Genomic DNA, 19,907 nt, shown 5'->3' with positions numbered 1-19,907 from the left:
ACAGTGTCAAGTTTATGTTTAGAAACGCTTAGGTTATGGATGTCAGCTGTTTAGAAATTGAACACCATCACTGACAAATATTCAGAAATTTAGCACATGATGTTTAGCTTCTAAACGTGTTTACAAAGTGAAGACCAAATTGTGTTTAGAAAAGTGTTTAATTTCTAAACACTGTTTTTGCAGTGTAACTAATGTGAGGCAACTAAGTATCCAAAAAACAGGTGAAATTAAGCATGGGCTTACGCGTGCGACGCGTAAAGCGGAAATTCCGTGCCAACTTGTCGAAACTCACAATAATACATCTTGCGACATAATTCGACTCAAGTCCGCTTTTGGTGTCATTTGTATGAACGCATTCGAATAAATTCAGACCAATACGCTGGCGAAGTTATGTAATAATCGGATTAACTATCATAGCAATATGTGGAAATAATTTTTGAATATACCGCGCTGCACTAGTACGTTCACGCGGTACCTCTGCATTGAACCATATCATGCTGATCACTCGCACTTGTACTATTAGTATCTTTGAAAAGACCGGTATTGTGTTCAATCTTTGATTGCAGACATACACAGGTGATGAGTGCAACCTGCTTGTAGTGCAGCGGGATATATTCAAAATAGTTTTCACCTATTGCTATGGTAGTTAATCCGATTTATTACGTCACTTTGCAAGGGTATATACCTCTTATCTTTAAAACGTCTGACTATACCCAGCATAATGTAAAGACGACTGAAGCATTACATTCTAAAACATCTTTGCTTTTAATCATAATATAAAAAGAAGTCTGGGTATGATTTTCAAGCCCTCGGATAATATGGTGATTTAATAATAATTCTTAAAGTAACAATGATTGATATAAAGTAGAGAACAATCGGCTCTTGTTATAGATCGCAACGACCCAGGGCCCAAAACACATTTAACCACTTCAGAATGCACAACAAAATACACTGATTGTATAAGTTAACAAAACTTGAATCTTTAATGAAACAGGTTATATTACGAGACATCCTATGGGTTGCACTCCAGCAAGCAAAAATGCAATCCGAAGCAAGAATATAATAATTAAGCAAATATCTTACTATAGTAAAGTATGAAACCAAAACGTTTTTCTGTCCCAATTACACTTTTCTGTTATTAATTAGCCTACTTTTAAACATATCACTCTCCAACTTAACAAGCATTGGGAACAAGCAGCCATACTACATGAATACGTAAGTGGTGCTATACGAGTTGTTAAAAAGTATTACTGAATACAATAACGTATTATCATTTGTGAGGCGATCAAGCAAAATCAGTCGGAACTCGGTAATATTGATTTTGAGATACAGCCATACAAAGGAAATATTTCCTTTTGTTTCCTGTTGTTTTGGAAACTCTTTAATTGCTCATATCTTTGGAACTGGTCGTTCAATTTTAATATATTTGTGTATATTCTCAATGTTTTTTTTCTGAAAAATCCAGATTTGTGAATGCTTTTTACTATCCTATTAGAAACTGAAAATTTAGTATTTCCGAGTTCCGACTGATTTTGCATGATCGCATTACATGTTTCTCGTATAGCAAATAACAAAAAAAAATTGTAATAATATGTTAACTCAAGCATAATCACCGCGAGGTTCAATCTCTGCAGATTAACTGAAATACAGTACTACTCATTTATTCACATTCCAATGCATTGCTAAATAGGATGAAAATTGGTGGAAATGCAAAAGTGACTTTGTACATTCAAATACTACTACTTCTCCATATAGGTAACTTCTAATTTAAACATTCTGTACTTTAATTACAACCCTGCAAAGAGGGACTCAGCCCTGCCTTATACCGAATTATCTGAAACCCCATTTGTTCTTAATATGTCATGTTATGAACATAAAACTTATTTTATCCAGCCGCTGGGTTATATGGAATCCCTGAAGCAGGTTTTTATTTCCTTTCGCAACTTAGCCTAATTACGGAACGATTTCTTTTATCATTCATTTTCCAAGCAAATTTCCGAAAAAAAGTTATGAAATCGAGTTTGTGGGATATGACTGACATGTATAGTCACTCAGGCATGCACAGAAGGTACAGGATTTACAGGATTTGGAAGGAATATCAGCTATCTAAATAAAAAGCGGGAAAATCACAAAACTTTATTGGGTTTCGTTGCTTTAAGAATGGTTTCAAGTGATGTGATGAGTATTTTATTTCCACTCGACTTAAAAAGGAAACTGAATCTAGACTTAAAGCCCCCCAGTTTTTATATTCCATATCTGCCATAACAAAGCACTTTTTATAGGATATATCCTGCTTTTTATACATCATGAGACACCATGCCCTAGGACAATACAAATGCAGTATTGTAAAGTCTTTGTATTTTCTTGACAGCGACGCATACACATATTACAAGCAGAATAAAATATTTTGGCGACTAAATAAATTACGTTGCGAGAAAATTTGTACATGCCATGGGTAGTTTATCTAATGTCAATAAGATTTTGTCGCATTATGTTTAAAATAGAAAGTTTTTGCACATTGATTGGTTTTTTTTAAAAAGTGAGTTATAGATAATTATTTTGATTAAAAAATATAGGCAAACAATCGTTTGACTCAAATCAGATTAGACGTGTAAATCTTGAAATACTTATACGATTATCAAAGATGTTTTGTTAGCATAATAATATGAATATGCAAAATTCTGTATCAATGATGTTTTAAAACATAAGACTGCAAAGAAATAAACTCCTCAACAAATGTTTGGAAAGTTTTTTTTCAAGCATCTACATCTTAGATTATTTGTGACATGTTCATATCGTGTTGCATAGCATATCAATGGATAGTCTCAATATTTCCCTTTACAATGGCACCACATTTGAAACAATCACCTTTTGCACGGCTGAGTACACGTTTTATGAATGTAGTGGGGTCTCAAACAAAATGTGCCAAATTATTGGTCATTATCTGTGCTCAAACAACACTAGTCACTACACCTCAAAAAGCGAGTGGAACTATAAGCAGCCACAACAGCCAGGCAACTCCACCTGATGCTGTTCATCAGCCTGGTCACATGTTGCTGTGGAATGGCATTCCATTCTTCAACCAGGATTCGTCACAGTCATTCAATGTGGTTGCATTGGCTACTCTGGCATGCAAAGAACGACCAAGTTCGTCTCACAAGTGTGCAATCGGATTGCGGTCTGGGCTGATGGCAGACCATTCCATTATCTCTGCTCCCATGTTCTGTAGGTAGTCGTTGACTACCCTGGCTCTGTGGGGCAAGCGTTGTCATCTTGGAGGATTGCATTAGGTCCCAGATTTTGAAGATATGAGATTGCAGCTTGCTGCACAGAATGATGGTCAATTTGTCACATTCGGTTTGAGATCCCACTACATTCACAAAACGTGTACTCAGGTGTGACAAAGTTGATTGTTTCAAATGTGGTGTCATTGTAAAGAGAAATAAAGTAGCTAAATCATTTTCCTAAAACCGGAAAATATATATTTCGGAAGAGTATCTTATTACAATAAATCGGAAGAGGACGGAATATCGACGCGAAATCGATTATTACGCTATCAGACGCCTTCAAAAGGAGGCATGGGAATTAAAAACACCTGCCTTTTCAGAAGTATGATTTCTGAAGAAAAGTCATCATTTAGTAGTGGGAATACCCTCCCAAAAAGCAAGCTCTGTTCAAGAAATAATACTTTTTACCTGTTTCCTTTAGGAATTCGCATTTGTTTTTGAATGAATTATGTCAAATTGGGAATTCACAATAATACTTGTCATCTTGAAGGGGGTACTATTAATTACCAGAATAACACCGACTTACTTGCCGACTTCGCTTGAGCCGTATCACTGGCTTATATACAATGAATGGAATTTCATGAAGTTTCTCAAGAATTTCAATAATTTTGTTCATTTGGTTTAAACAAGGCACAATGTATCTTTAAATGATCGAAAATAATGATGCATACTGTCATTATCAATTACAATCTAGTATTAGTCAACTGTATCTATGTGACTTCTTCGTTTGTTTCTAATATTGACACGGACAGATGTTATTTGGCATGGAAATGAAAAGAGGATTTTATTTCCAAAAAGCAGAACTATTTCCTGTTCTTACGACTTGAATTTTCAATTAGTATTAGTATTCAAAATGAAGCGATATGAAAGTGAATTACTGCATGTAAAAGGGAGGGGGTGGGTTCGCAAGCGAATTTTGGCAGAAGCATTTATTTCGATAATTTACCAACCCGTGGGTACAAATTAACTATTGCACAGCCTCTTAAGGGAGCCTCTAAACCCCATGCCACTAAATAAATGCACGATCTAACTTTCACCCGCTCCCTCTTTTAAAGCAAATCTACGCCCATAAAAAGCGCATTTTCATAGGACTATGGTTAAGGTATTATTATTCAAGCGAAAAATTATATTCCTTCAAAAAGCAAGGAGTGAACTTATAACACCCAATTTATTTGATGAAGCTGCTTCTGAAAATCGTACCCTGATAACACGACAATTAAACAAAAGTAATATGGATCTATTAACCATTAAGTCGCTTTGTTAATTTGTTTCTATTACAGACTTGGACAGATGAATTTTTGAGATGGAATGCCAGTGACTTTGGTGGTATAGAGTTTATTCATCTTCCTGTGGATCTCATCTGGAAACCAGACATCACATTGGAAGGAAAGTAAGTACCATATCTTATTAGATGCCATGTGTCAGATACAATGTATTCAAAATTATGGTTTACATAGTGTTTTGTGACATAATACCGTCACTCTAGAAGGAAATGAAATACATAAACCGGAATTCATGAAAATATATTGTAATACACATCCATGTTTATGTCTAGAATGATCCTTGCATACTTAAAGTCACATCTGTCCCGTGTAAGAGAGGTTAAAGCAAGTGAAAATGTTATTGGATCATTTGTATGTACGACTGTCTACGAGAATTTGGAGCTTGCTGTATTAGGTTACCACTCTCTTTCAGCCAACCTTTAGTGACCGTGGGATCTGTAACACTAGGAAAAGATTATTTTGCTCTTCTCTGGTTTGTTACGGTCATGTTTCTGAGTCAGAAACATGTCCGTATTAAAAGAATAGAGGCCGACAAAGAATATCTTTCTTATGTAACACCACAGGCAACAAGTGCGTTAAGGTGGTACTACACCTTCTTGATAAATCTTGACTATTTTTGCATTTTTCCCATAAACTAATAACACACTGGTAAAAAAAGTTATGTATATTATAGGGGAAAGGAATCCAGTTACTACACTGGAATTTCAGTGACTAAAGACAAGCGGTAAGTTATTTATTATAAGAAAAAAGGCGCCGCTAGAATGTACCTCATTTCTTAGCATATATAATGAACCACTTGTCTTGAATCACTGAAATTTCAGTAATTGGACTTCTTGCCCCTATAATATACATAACTTTTATTACCGGTGTGTATTAGTTTTTGAGAAAAATGCAAAATTAGTCACCAAATCTATCAAGGGGTAAAGTACCACCGTAATCCTAACCTTAATCCAACAAAATCACAGGAAAGTAACATATTTTCCTTTATTCTAACATTTTTTTGGGTAACTGCACAGCAACTTTACACAGGTAAAGTATATACAACTAAAGAACAAACATAAGTAGAAAATTAAATATTGATGTTTATTTAAGCAAATCACATTCAGCCCGCAAGAAAGTTGACACGGTTAAAACACATTATCTTCGCCCAGCACATTCGAGACGTTCGTTACCCTAAGGGAGGCATTGTAATCACTTGAAAATTTGTTTTTTTAACGCAGGTAACCTCAATTTCAAATTTCATTATAGGTGCAAAACATTTTGTATTGTTTTATTTCGTCAGACTGATTAGTTTTGGTTCATATGGGACGCACTATTAGATATCAAGAGGAGAGCTGGATAATTGTGGTCGTGACAATTTTATTTAAAGTTCTAGGCCATATCTATTTCTAAACACTTGTTTTTAGATTTTGTGAAACAAATTTTGTTCAAGATAAGTCCATATTTTACTATTTTTACGTTTTTAACACCAAAATTTTGCGTTCTGTGAACAATGAGTTCACATGGTGAGTTTTTATGCGCGTAGCAGGTTAACTTGAAAATGTTCAAATGAGCTCCATGTCTTGTGATTATTTTCTTCAAAACATGGACTCATGTGTAATGATTTTTCACCAAAAAAAACCAAAACATCCCCACATCCCTCCCCACGTATGGCTCCCATTTGAAATTGGGGGATCTATGAAATCAAGTGTTTTCGCTCACAGAATACCTTTCACAAACAAATGCAATTTGAAAGCTAAACTAATCAAATATGAGGTTACTTTTTCTTCACTGACTATGAACATTTTTTGTTCACCCTTAACACCGAATAATTTTTTTCTGGTCTGAGGTGGATAATTTTTTGTGGTCTGAGGTGGAGTAATTTTTTTGCTCAAATGGCGAAGCAAAATTAAGAACAAAACTATCTAGCACTTGATATTAAGTAGTGCGTCCCTAAGACTCAAAGTAGTTTTTTCACACAAATGTTGCAAATATGCCTCCTAAATTGAGCATCAAGCCAAACCCGAAATCACAGCTAAGATTTTCAGGTAATCTACTCAAATTGGCATGTAACACATGTCTGTCTATGGTTTTACATAATCTGATAATGCAAGACTTTCTGTTCAATTACCTCTTAATAAACAGCAGTACAATGATGTATGCCAACAAAATGATACATGAAGATCAACTAACAGGAGCCTATAACAGTTTAATTAGTTTTACTTTGTATCCCATAGGCCTTTTCCTATTCTACCACTTTCTGAAATACTTTCTTGTTTGAAGGCACGTGAATACGCGTTTGCCCTCTGAAGTCATGGCATGGGTGTTTGTATTTCATGCACAGCTGAAGTAATTGTTTTGGGGCATACTTTTATCGATGAATATCGTTTCTAAGGGCTGCTCAAATGCAAAAGGGGATATTTGAGCCAAAGAGGGAGCGAGATAGTGGTTCTGTCCTCGCGTTGCACCACCACTGAGGTCCCAGGTCCGAGCCCCGGTCGCTCACAGACGACTTGATGTGCTCAAGTCCATACTCGCTCTCTCAGCTTTCTTCCCTGAGTATATTGATCTGCCTCATCTTCGGTATTGAATAATTATGATAACTGAATTATTGGAAAGTGGCGCAAATTGTCTGAGTAACCGAAAAGAGCCAATAAATAAACACCCATCTAAACTCAATTTTCACGCAGTACTTGTATTTTAGTGATTAAAGCATAATGTCTATAGTGATCCGAAGATCGCCGGTTCCAATCCGGCCTGGTGCTCATGAGTTTTGTCTCTCAACGTTAATGCACACTGTCCATTTAACTGTTAATTTTTTGAATAGGATTCGGGATCATTAATATGATTAGACTTTTCTTGTCAGAGTAATAGGTGACATAGTCAATTAGTACTGATAGATGTTGATCATTTATAAATGACTAGGTATTTTTATATATTCTATACTAAAAGCCACAATCAGCCAGCGCGTTTATAGTGGGAACAGATGTACGGTACATCGGTGTATACATTCTATCCAATCAGAAATTGTCCGGAAACTTGCCCACTATAAACACTAGCCGTAACGGGTTTCACAACTATTCTCAGCCCAAAGAGTTATCAAAACATCACCACGAAAGCTATTTCAATACCTTTTTTGGTGATAATTAATTAAAATGACTCATTTGAGGCCAAGGCAGCTTAGTGTTGCTAGCAAAGTAATTGAACTGGTGTTGTCACTGTGATAGATCGAACTGATCCTTCGTTCATCTGCTTTAGTCATTGGCACCATTTCGAAATCCAGATTGTTAATACATCGGATTAAACTTTCTAATGCAGATTTTATCAAATTGTTACAGATTTAGCACCTCAAATCTACAGGGAATGGCATTTATTTCTTACGCAGATTTTCTTCAAGCATTTGCCAATTTGAAACGAATTTGTGATTCAAGTCTAAGAGAATTAATTACCTATAAATAGGTACATAATTAAAAATCATTCTTGAAAGTGATCTCATCTTACTTTAAATTAAAGTTTCTTTTTTGTGAAAGTTACTAACAGTGGCGAACATTTATTTTTGATAGGGAGGGTGGATGATGTTGGAAAAAATTATAGTATATTGAATCCAGCACCTTTTGGCGACAGAATGGTACAAAAATTGTATCATATTGAAGCTAAACTGGTTAAATATGTTGTGAAAGCGGAATAAATTCGCGCGAAGCGCGAAAAAATTGGTACTTTTGGGGATAAAATGACTAAATTAAACTAGAAACCCACATACAGGCGTCAACATTGGGGGGGGGGGGATCTACGCCTATGGTTACTAAATACTTCAGGAAAATATAAAATACTTTCCATTGATTTAAGATCAATCTTTGTATTTAATACTTATTCTAGCCTATGATCATTGATCAACTCACTCCGAAACATGCACAGTAATGTTAGGTTTACCATTCTATTTTAGTCAACATTCGTTGATCTTGGGACATGTACCACTATAATAAGTGATTTTTTTCTGAGTCAGAAACAAGGACTCTCTTTCTATGTAAAACAAGCGGCAACAAGTGCTTTACCAATATAAACAATGCTTTACCATATATCCCTGATTGCAAAAATTTTAGGTTGTCTAAATACACACCACCTTTAACACACCGATTATTCATCATCACTCCAAAGGTCTAGTGCACATGGAGCATGGAGTGCAACTAGAGAACAATCATCAAATTCCCTCGACACACAAAAATAATTGCCGGGAAATCAATGTTTATTTAAGCAACTAACGTTTAGTAAAAGAAGGTTAACATGGATATAAAATACATTATCTTCACGCAGCACATTAGAGACATTAATTTTCATAAGGGGGGCATTGTAATCACTGGAAGATTTGTGTTTTTAACTCATTCCAAATTCTCAGGTAACCTCATTTTCTAAGTTCATCATAGACGCAACTCATTTTGTATTGTTTGCACAACTGCAAACTGATTAGGTTTTGGCTCATCCGAATCAAAATAGTGTCTCCATACAGTCACACACATTATTGAAATAAAAGCCTGTGGTGATTTTCATCAATGACAGAAATAGGGCAACAAGGCAAACCTAAAAAAAACCCTTAAGATTTTTAGTTAGTATACCAAATTGGCATTTAACACATTTTTTATCTTTGGCTTTACATAATGCAGTGCTTTAGGCTCAATGTCAGTCTCCAGACAGAGGGAGATAATAAATGGTAATGTAGATCAACTAACAGGAACATAAAACAGTTTACATAGTTTTTATCCCGTTATGTATTTCATATTCCCGATACTGCGCCATTGCGAAACACAGTTTACTTTTCCTGAGCAACCTTAGAGCCCAGCTTTTATTTAACGAATCTGACGACCATCAGCCTATTGAGCAAAACATAGGATTTGACTGTGAAAGTATAGTACAAACATTTATATAGCGAGGTTCACCTGGACCTTTTTGTTCTGTAACAAAGAGTGCAATTTCATACGAGAGGGGATCTGCCAATAGTTGAAATACTATCCGAAATACTTTCATGTTTGAAGGCACTTGTATTTACGCATTTGAATGGTTCTGCTAGCAAACTAATTAAGCTAGTGTTGTCACTTTGGTAGATCGAAGTGATCTTTCGTCCATCTGCTTTAGTCATTGGCACCATTTGAAGCCCTGATTGTTAATACATCGGATTAAACTTAACTTTCTAATGCAGATTTTCTCCAATTGTAAAAAATTTGGCACCTCGAATATATACAGGGAATAGCCATTTATTTCGTACGCAGATTCTCTTCAAGCATCTGCCAATATGAAACGAATTGGTGATTCAAGTCTAAGATAATATTCTAAGAGAATAATACTGATAAATGTTTTACACTTACAAGTACATAATTTATTATCATTCTAGAGAGTGATCTCATCTTCCGTTAACTTAAGCTGAATTTATACTCGATCGCTTTTGCAGAAAAGCGATTCTCACGCATGCTCAGTGTTTACTTACATTTCCAGAGCGTCAAGCCTATCAATCGATTCAAATCGCTGAGGCAAAAACGACATCGCTTTTGCAAGTTGAAGAAATCTCAACTTCCCAGCGATATCGCTTGACACGTGAATGCGTCAACAAATCATATACGACCAACTGGATTTATTATTTTGCTAATTAATTTACCTTTCTCGAATATTAATTTTTGGTGATGAATTAATTCAAAACAATAATTATTGACAGCAACTGATGTTTTAAAAATGTATTTTGTGGCATTTAGAATATTTTAATTATCGTCTGCAATCGCTATCGCCGTGATAAGTATAAATGCAAAAGCGACGAGTGATGCATCGCAAAATTCGGCGATTGTCCATCGCTTTCCAAAAGCGTTTAATCGCAATCGCTCGGCGATCGAGTATAAATTCAGCTTTAGACTGTCGTGATTTGATCCATATATCATCCACGTTACCTGGTACAAAGTTTCTTCTCTGTGATAGTTACTAAATATTTCAGGAAAAGAGAAAAGACTTATCAATGATTATAGGTTAATAAACGCGTATCACTTGTTGGGAGTGAAATTGTACAAATTCACTTATACTGAGATGTTGATGCGTCTGATATACTAACCCCGAATCAACATCTCAGTACTAGTGCATTATTTTGTACAATTTCTCGAGCAACAAAACACTCCAAACCTAAAATCAAAGCTAAGAATTTCAGTTAATGTACACAGATTGGCATTTAATACATTTGTATGTTTAGTTTTACATAATGCAAAGCTTAAGATAGCTCAGTGCCAATATCCACACAGATGATGGGAATTTAGATCAACTAACAGTAACATAAAAAAGTTAAAAATTGTTTTTATTTCGTATTTCTATTTCATATCCCGATACTGCGCAAACACAGTTTACTTTTCTGAGCATCCTTAGACCCCAAGTTTTTACTTTAAAAATCTGAAGACTATCAGCCCATTGAGCAAATTATAGGACTTGACTGAGAGACCATATACAAACATATAGCGAGGTTCACTTAGACCGTTTTTGTCTGTAACAAAGTGTGCAATTTCATACGAGAGGGGATCTGTCAATAATTAAAATACTATCCGAAATACTTTCTTGTTTGAAGGCATTTGTATTTACGCATTTGAATAGTTTGCTAGCAAACTAATTGAGCTGGTGCTGTCACCTTGGTAGATCGAACTGATCTTTCCTTCATCTGCTTTAGTCATTGGCACCATTTGAAGGCCTCATTGTTAATAACACTGTGTATACTTTCAGTCATCTGAGATTTGATCAATTAGTTGATCACTCACTTTTTGGTCAGATGGAATCACCGACGTTTCGGCCAAAACCTTTGATTGACCTCGGATGACCCTAAATCATCCACCCAGCTGAAGGCCAAAGGTTTTGGCCGAAACGTCGGTGATTCCATCTGACCAAAAAGTGAGTTTTTCTGGTTGACCAGATTTAATTATCTACTAACTCATTGTTAATACATCGGATGAAACTTTCTAATGGAATGCAGATTTGTAACCTCGAATATACAGAGATATGGCATTTATTTCTTGCAGACACACAACACGTGCTTTACCACCAATTTTTTATTTTTAGAAAGAAGTGTCAAACTAGCAAAACCATAAAAAAGAAGCATATATTTTGTTGTCTATCCCATACCCGAAATCCACCATCACTCGAAATATCCAGTGTAATATGCAACAAGAGAACAATCATCGACATTCCCTCAACACTCAAAAATCATTGCCAGGAAATTATTGTTCATTAAAGCAAATCACAGTCAGTAACAAAGAAAGTTAACATTTATAAAATACATTATCTTCGCGCAGCACATAGTTGATACATTCATTTCCTTAAGGGAGACATGGATAAAAAAAACACATGATCTGCGCGCAGCACATTCGAGACATTCATGTTCACTCATTCCAAATTCTCAGGAAAGCTCAATTTCTAATTAGTTTTTGGCTCATAGTACTTAGTGAAATATAAGCCTCTGGTGATTTTCATTGTTGACAGAAATAGAGCAACTAAGCCCAACTTAAATTCAATGCTACAATGTTCAGTTAATTATACGCATTGGCATTTAACACATTTTGTATGTTTATGGTTACATGATGCAAAGCTTTAGATGGCTCAATGTCAATCTCGAAGCAGAGGGAGCCTACAAAATAATACATGAGATCAACTAACAGGAGATAACAACAGTTTAATTAGTTTTACTTTTTAATTCTGTTTCTGTATTCCATATTCCGATAATGCGTCTTCAGTTCAGTTTTAAGCACCCTTAGAGCCAAGCTTTTACTTTAAAAACTCTGAAGGCCACCCGTCCGTTAAACAAATTATAGGACTTGACCGAAAAAAGCATTGTACAAGCATTTATATAGCAAGGTTCGCCTGGACCCTTTTGTTCTGTAACAAAGAGTGCAATTTCATACAAGAGGGGATCTGCCAATAGTTGAAATACTATTCGAAATACTTTTATGTTTGGCACTTGTATCTGGGCAATTCCAAGCAACATCATTCCGCACATGAATTCTTTTTAATGCAGCAGTCAATTAGGAAAGTAGTGAATAGTATAATGGAAACTATTTTGGGTAAGTGAAAGATTTTTTTCTTTTCCAAACGACCCTAATTTGCATATGCAAACTTCGCGTTGCGGAATGATGCTTGGAATTGCCAATCTACGCATTTGAATAGTTTTGCTGGCAAACTAATTGAACTAGTGTTGTCACCTTGTTAGATCGAACTGATCTTTCGTTCATCTGCTTTAGTCATTGGCACCATGACATCGAATGAAACTTTCGAAATTCTAATGCAGATTTTTCTCAAGGTATTTAAAAATGTAGCACCACAAATCTCTAGAGAATGGCATTTAGTTTCTTATGCAGATTTTATTCCAAACTTTTGAAAGTTTGAAAACAACAGAGAAGTTTGCCTCTAGATTTTGACATTAACAAGTACATAGTTTATTTATCATCTAGACAGTGCTCCCATTTTTCTTTAAATATACTGTCTGATCTAAATATCATCCATGTTAACTGACACGAGTATTCTTCTCTGTGATAGTTACTAAATACTTCAGGAAAAGATAAAAGGCTTATCATTGATTTAAGATTCATTTTTGTATTACTTACACCAGCCTATTAATTGATGATACTCACTCCGAAACAGGCACTTACTATTCTCTTTCAGTCAAAAATCAGAAAATACTTATCATTGACGTTATAAGAGCCTGTGATATGCTATACAATACTATAGACTGATTTGTAGTGTCGTATATGCATTATATGAAATGGGCACAGTAGTTTCCAATGTTACTGTTAGTTTACAGTAACTCCCAAATAAGCGCTAAATGACTTGGAATAATCTTAAGGTTAGCAACAAATTGTTGCGATTCGGTATATAGTTCACAGCATTTTGCGAATGGTACTGAGCTTTGGCAAAAATTGCATTGGTCATTTCATAGCGAGTGTGTAGAAGAATTCAAATGTCACATATATACTTTTGTAGGTCCTGTGGTTCTTGAGTTACGTTGTAAAGAGGGTTGAAATAACAACACTTTTGTAAAACGTACATAACTCATTAACAACAATAAATCAAGCAAGTTTTCAAAGTATATGATTTGTAGAATGAACTTTTGCAAAACATCGAAGTGTTATTTTTCAATAATATATTGATTTAGATAATGATAATCGATTTGTTTGGGATGCTTCGACCAACAATACATCGTGTACCCGTAAGTCCACTCTTGCTGTAGCTATTTGACTGTATTCAAAACTGTACATCATATTTGCTTCAGTAAAGTTTTGATACTCTATGCCATAATTTATTCTAATTGTAGTCATGATTCTTCTCGACATGCCGGTGGTCATCGGGCGGGAAATGAAATCTTGTTTACGTGGATCCCATCAGAAGCACAAAGCAGTGTTGAGTGCCAATAGCGCTCTACACCCTTGCATATTAATCAATCTACGTATCTTGAAGTATTAAATTATAAATTTTATCTTATGGTTTAAGTTGAACGATCTAGTCTATGTTTCTGGAAGTGTTCTCTCAAGGACATGTTTCTGATTTATAGTACTTCTGTAGCACATTAGCCAGATCACCATGGTACTTTAGGTAATAGACAGTCATCATTCCATATTCATCAATAATATTCTTGACGTCAAATAACACTGAAACAAGTTTTCTCAAGGCCACGTTTCTGATATTACTACTGTACCACAATCAGACAGATCACCGCGGCACTTTAGGTAATAGACAGTCATCATTCCATATACTCGTACATTAATAACATTCTTGACGTCAAATTTGTTTTAAAGTGCTAGAATGTAATTATTTATGTGACCCGCTCTGACAAAACCAGGAACAAGTCGCATTTGTGACATTTCATGATTTGAATAAAAATGTAAGCACTAAACAATCAGCATAAATATAAATAGCATTAATACTTTTCAAGATATGGATTTTGTAAATGATACCTTGATATTTTTGCCAAATTGCTATCCTGAGTAATGGACCAAAATAGTTTCATGCGTTACACAGGATTTAATAGGGATTATCATTTTTTGCCTCTGCTGTTCATGTGCTTGTCCTTCTCGTGCACTCTTCTTGTGCGTCATAAAACCCGGCGACAAAATACTAATAATATACTAAATAATACTAATGATAAAAAAATCTTTTTCTTTTTTTAAAGTGTTGATCTCGACTTCGAGCGCTATAAACCAGGCACAGTAGTTCTCGTCAACAGTGATGGGTTTATATCATGGCTTACGCCCTCCATAATGACAAGCTACTGTCGTGTAAGGGTGCACAATTTTCCCTTTGATACCCAAGTTTGCGAGATGGTATTTGCCTCATGGTCTTTCACTACGTTAGATATAGATCTGTATCCAGAACTTGGTCCAGACGCAGCTCAAAATAGGTGAGTTCTATTTTCTCCCAAATATCTACAATCTTGGAAAAAAAGTACTTTAAACGTTTGGTACACTCTGCCGTAATTTCCTACAGAATTTCTTATGATCATGTAAATGACGTATATACTAGTATTGTGCTTGGGAACAAACATGACATATACAACAATGATTTACCCTTCCCCCTCCTCATCAATCAATGTCGGGGACATTGGGAAGCCGTTGCAGACATTGGTATTTCTCAACATTGCACGGGGGAAAGGGGGTGACAGTTTTCCGTTATTTACACGAAAGCGTTCTAAGACTTATTTCCATGATTGTAGTTGTCGTTGGTGAAATATAAAGTCAAGCCTCTGAAGGGATTGTTTGCTGGAGGGGAAAAGAAAGTTATTGATTAAAATGGAAAACAATCAGACAAAAATAACAGGCAAACAACGAAGTAACAAACTACACTTTGGTCCCCAATTAGCTCCCAATATTTCATATCACATGCATGGTTGACCCAATAGATAATTTCAATTTCAATCATTGTAAAGGATGATTTAGACTCTCTTTAATAAATACATAATTACATTACAGGTAAAGAAAATGGTAACCTCATTTGCCATTTCGTTCGATTCACAAGATTGCTCCACTTGCAAAAACATTTCAAAAAAGAATAGTTTGCCATATCTCAGGTGGCTTGTTACCTTAGTACCATGGCAAAAAAGATCAAAATCCATAGAGCCATGTTTTCCTTGACCTATTTTGTGATGTTCCCTATGTAAGAAAACATCCTAAACAATGCAACTGTTCTTATTTTTGTTTTGTTTTGTTTCGTTTGCCAAAGGACCAGTTGGAAAAATATTAAAATTTGGAGCATTTGACCTTTCCCTATAACTCAAAAACTGTATGTCGGAGACAGGTCAAACTATACTTTTTGTGAATCCTTGAGAGCAATATTGGTATGGTATTTTAACTAGATTTGACCAAATTTGAAATTTCACCCCCTGCATAGGCGGCCATTTTGGATTAGTGTAAATTAGGCACTGTTCCACTACTTTGATATTCTGGGACTCTTGATACATTATTTAATATGCTTTTCTGAAGTGAATGGTGATTAAATGGATTCTGTTGCAATTAGTGGTTTTTTTATTTTTCTGAATTTGACTGGGCTACTGAGTGACGAGCGATCGCTCATTAGTTAAGAACCAATCGCTCGTCGCTTAGCGACGGAGTATAAGTTCAGTTTAAGTGATCAGGAGCAGGGGTAGCGGTTTGGGTATTGGGGTCCAGGACTCCTTGATTTGGCAGGTCCCTGTGATTTGGACTCCTTAATTTTGTACGTCTTTGTAGAATTAGATGCCTGTACCCCTTTATTTGCCAATTTGGACCCCTGGACTCAGCAGGTTACCGTTAACCCCGATCAGGAGTCAGATAGAATAAGCTTTTCATATTTACAGTTGTTGTCATATATTTTTGTTCATTGTTTTCATTCCAATTCCTACAGATATCTTGATGACGGTGTCTGGGATATGGTATCAGTCAAAGTTAGCCGAAAGCTCTCCAAATATTCCTGCTGTCCGGCACCATTCTCCGAGCTGTATTACCATCTCATCTTCAAGCGTCGATCTGAATTCTATGTCATTTACCTCATCTGTCCGTGTGTGTTTTTATCTCTTCTGTCTTTACTCGTCTTTTATCTACCGGCTGAATGCGGAGAGAAACTAACGCTGTCGATAACTAATTTGCTTGCGTTAGTCGTCTTTCAGCAGGTCATAGCAGAAACAATGCCACCCAGTGGAGATGGTTCACCTATAATAGGTATGTAATTGGCTGTGTTAGTCAACTTTCAGCAGGTCATAGCAGAAACAATGCCACCCAGTGGAGATGGTTCACCTATAATAGGTATGTAATTTGCTTGCGTAAGTCGTCTTCAGCAGGTCATAGCAGAAACAATGCCACCTGGTGGAGATGGCTCACCTATAATAGGTATGTAATTTGCTTGCGTAAGTCGTCTTCAGCAGGTCATAGCAGAAACAATGCCGCCTAGTGGAGATGGCTCACCTATAATAGGTATGTAATTTGCTTGCGTTAGTCGTCTTTCAGCAGGTCATAGCAGAAACAATGCCGCCTAGTCGAGATATCTCACCTATAATAGGTGTGTAATTTGCTGTGTTAGTCATCTTTCAGCAGGTCATAGCAGAAACAATGCCGCCTGGTCGAGATATCTCACCTATAATAGGTGTGTAATTTGCTGTGTTAGTCGTCTTTCAGCAAGTCATAGCAGAAATAAACCACCCAGTGGAGATGGCTCACCTATAATAGGTATGTAATTTGCTTGCGTTAGTCGTCTTTCAGCAAGTCATAGCAGAAACAAACCACCCAGTGGAGATGGCTCACCTATAATAGGTATGTAATTTGCTTACGTTAGTCGCCTTTGAGCAGGTCATAGCAGAAACAATGCCACCTGGTGGAGATGGCTCACCTATAATGGGTAGGCCTTTGTCTTTAATATAAAGATAATTCACCGAGCAAAGTGCATTAGTCAAGATCTATTGCCATTCTATTTCAGCAATGTTTAAGTTCTAACGAATGTTTGATGACGTAAAATCGATAATATGTTACGTATAATATCTGGTAGAAATATATTATCGATTTTACGTCATCAAACATTCGTTAGAACTTGAACATTGCTGGAAATAGAATGGCAATAGATTAAATAACGTAGATATGTTACATACAATATTGTACGTATAATAAAAAGTCTGCATACTGCTTTACATAAAGTTTGGCCACGGTTGACATTATCTTTAAAATTGTTCATTGTTCTCTTTTCTTCAGGTACCTACTTCCTTACCATGATTGTAGTAGTCTGTGTTTCAGTCGTTTCTACCGTCTTTATTATTCACGTCAGCCACAATGAGAGACCTGTCCCGCCTTGGGTCAGATGGCTATTCCTAAGAGTTCTACGCGCATGTGTATGCATTAACAGTGTCCCTCCAAGTTCTCACTTCGTTAAAAAACATGAAGAAAAAGCCATAGATATTTGCGAAAAAGAAGCTCTAAATGTAAACAATCATACGGGTGGTATTGATGATAATGATCGAAACGACATTTCTGTAAGTCTTCGCGTCTTCCATGATGAAAACAGGGACAGAGATAGATTTTTCTGCAGTGAGTTAGCGGACATTCGCGATAGTGTTGAATACCTACGCAGAGATCTTCAAGAAAGGAACCACCAGGGAGCACTTCGTGGAGAATGGAAACAAGTAGTGGCTGTGATGGATAGATGCTTGCTTCTTTTCTTCTTCGTCTTCACAGTTGTGTGTACATCGGTTCTCATGGTGAAAGTCGTAATTGATAGCGCGGCTGAGTTTGAGCGAGAGGTGACGCACATCCATGAGGGTGAAGTAGATTTGAGCAAGATTCCACAACATACAGATGATTTATGAGTGAATTCAGCAGAATTCAAATCGTGGGCAGAGTGCAAGGGTGTCGTAAGTACAGTAGAATGTAATAGCTGCCTTATGTAAGCCTCTATTGTTTGCAACATAGCCCCCTCATTGTAAATGGTTGATGTTCTGTATTACTTTCCTTATGGCCACTAAGCTAACCCAAGATATCACCTTTACATGTAGTTGGCATTCTTTATGTGTTAATGATCAAAAGTAAGTACATTTATTGAAATGTTGCAAATGGCAGCTATTACATTCTACTTCACCTACGATAGTCTTGCACTCTGCCCAAGAAATATCCTAGTATGAAAAGACATGTTTCCCCAAAGTGATAGACGAACCATCTTGATCAGAACTAATATCAAATGCAGTCAAATGCAATAATTGCAAAGGGAGAAATCGTTCACCATGGAAGTGTTGAAGTAAACATGAAAGGGGATAACTTGAAAGACACCTATAATGAAAGACAGAGATAAAAAGACTAGTTTGCGTCTGACGTCATCTGTCAATCAAACTCGAGCACGGTTTGTTTATAAATGTCGTGATGATATGAGTTGCTGAACGCGGCGGTAATACCGGGCGCCTTATTGTTCAAACATACAAACCATCTGAAAAGTTAGGTCTTTATAGTAGGAAACTTTTTGTCGCGAAGGCATCATGTTAACAATGCCTAGAAAAGTTGCTTTTTGTCTTATAAAAGTACGTAATTTTTCGCCATTTTCGGCCTTCCTTTTACGCGCTAATAACCAATCAAAGATCGTAGGGAATTTGATTGATAGTGACGTCAGACGCAAACTAGTCCTTTTATCCATGTCTTCAATTATAACATGCCAAATTTATAGAGAAGATCAAACTTCTCAAAATGGCGCAACAATACGAGCAAGTAATTAATCATCTATTTATCAAACTTTAACGGTGAGGTCATCATCTTAGTAGTCACACAGTCTTGTGGCTTACACTTTGTTAGAAACTGGAACATTGTAAAAGTACTCGTATAATATATTTTATATTGAAGCAGTTTCAATTGATTGTTAAAGTGTAAACTGTTATCCCCAGGTTCAGGTTACTATGTTTTAAGATATTAAAATAGTGATATAAGCAAGCAAAATTAGTCGCATGTCGCACAAAATCAATTTAACTTGTAATGTAACATAAACTCTTGCCCGATTATATATAGAAGACACTCCATCAAAATGGAATACAGTTGATGGGATATCATTTTCACATTGCTTGAAACAATAAACAGGAGTACGTGTTTTGCCCTATTATTTTGCGACAAAGCACTCATTTTGCTTGATCACGTCACCTGGTGTCCATTTCACTAAACTTGTAACCCTTCGTAACTCAAAGTAACTGTTCGTAAAGTTACGAATACCCAATACTAGATGTAAGTTACGAACGATTTCGAGATTTACGAAGCTTCGTAAAGTTTAGTGAAATGGACCCCTGGCCAGGTAATAAAACTAAATTGAACATTTCGGTAAATCCCATAAGCTTTTGCGAGTACACCAGAGAACTCGTCATTTGACGTCA

The 19,907-nt window shown here is 36.0% G+C and overlaps 1 protein-coding gene across 3 annotated transcripts in view; it reads left to right on the top strand.

Moving 5' to 3' along the window:
- The window catches only part of LOC140147991 (neuronal acetylcholine receptor subunit alpha-10-like), an 82,341-nt gene extending 62,813 nt beyond the window's left edge, over positions 1–19,528 (top strand). For all 3 annotated transcript variants that reach the window (XM_072169831.1, XM_072169823.1, XM_072169816.1), the window contains 4 exons: positions 4,568–4,677; positions 14,721–14,948; positions 16,427–16,740; positions 17,761–19,528. In XM_072169831.1, the coding sequence (XP_072025932.1) occupies positions 4,568–4,677; positions 14,721–14,948; positions 16,427–16,740; positions 17,761–18,371 (1,263 nt within the window). In that variant the 3' untranslated portion in view covers positions 18,372–19,528. The remainder of the gene's footprint in view (positions 1–4,567; positions 4,678–14,720; positions 14,949–16,426; positions 16,741–17,760) is intronic.
- The last annotated feature ends 379 nt before the right edge of the window (positions 19,529–19,907 follow it).

Source organism: Amphiura filiformis, chromosome 1 (genome assembly GCF_039555335.1).
Source record: "Amphiura filiformis chromosome 1, Afil_fr2py, whole genome shotgun sequence".
In the NCBI taxonomy this organism is placed as follows: domain Eukaryota; kingdom Metazoa; phylum Echinodermata; class Ophiuroidea; order Amphilepidida; family Amphiuridae; genus Amphiura; species Amphiura filiformis.
Note: the sequence above shows the minus strand (reverse complement) of the source record. Positions and strands in the feature narration are given on the sequence as shown.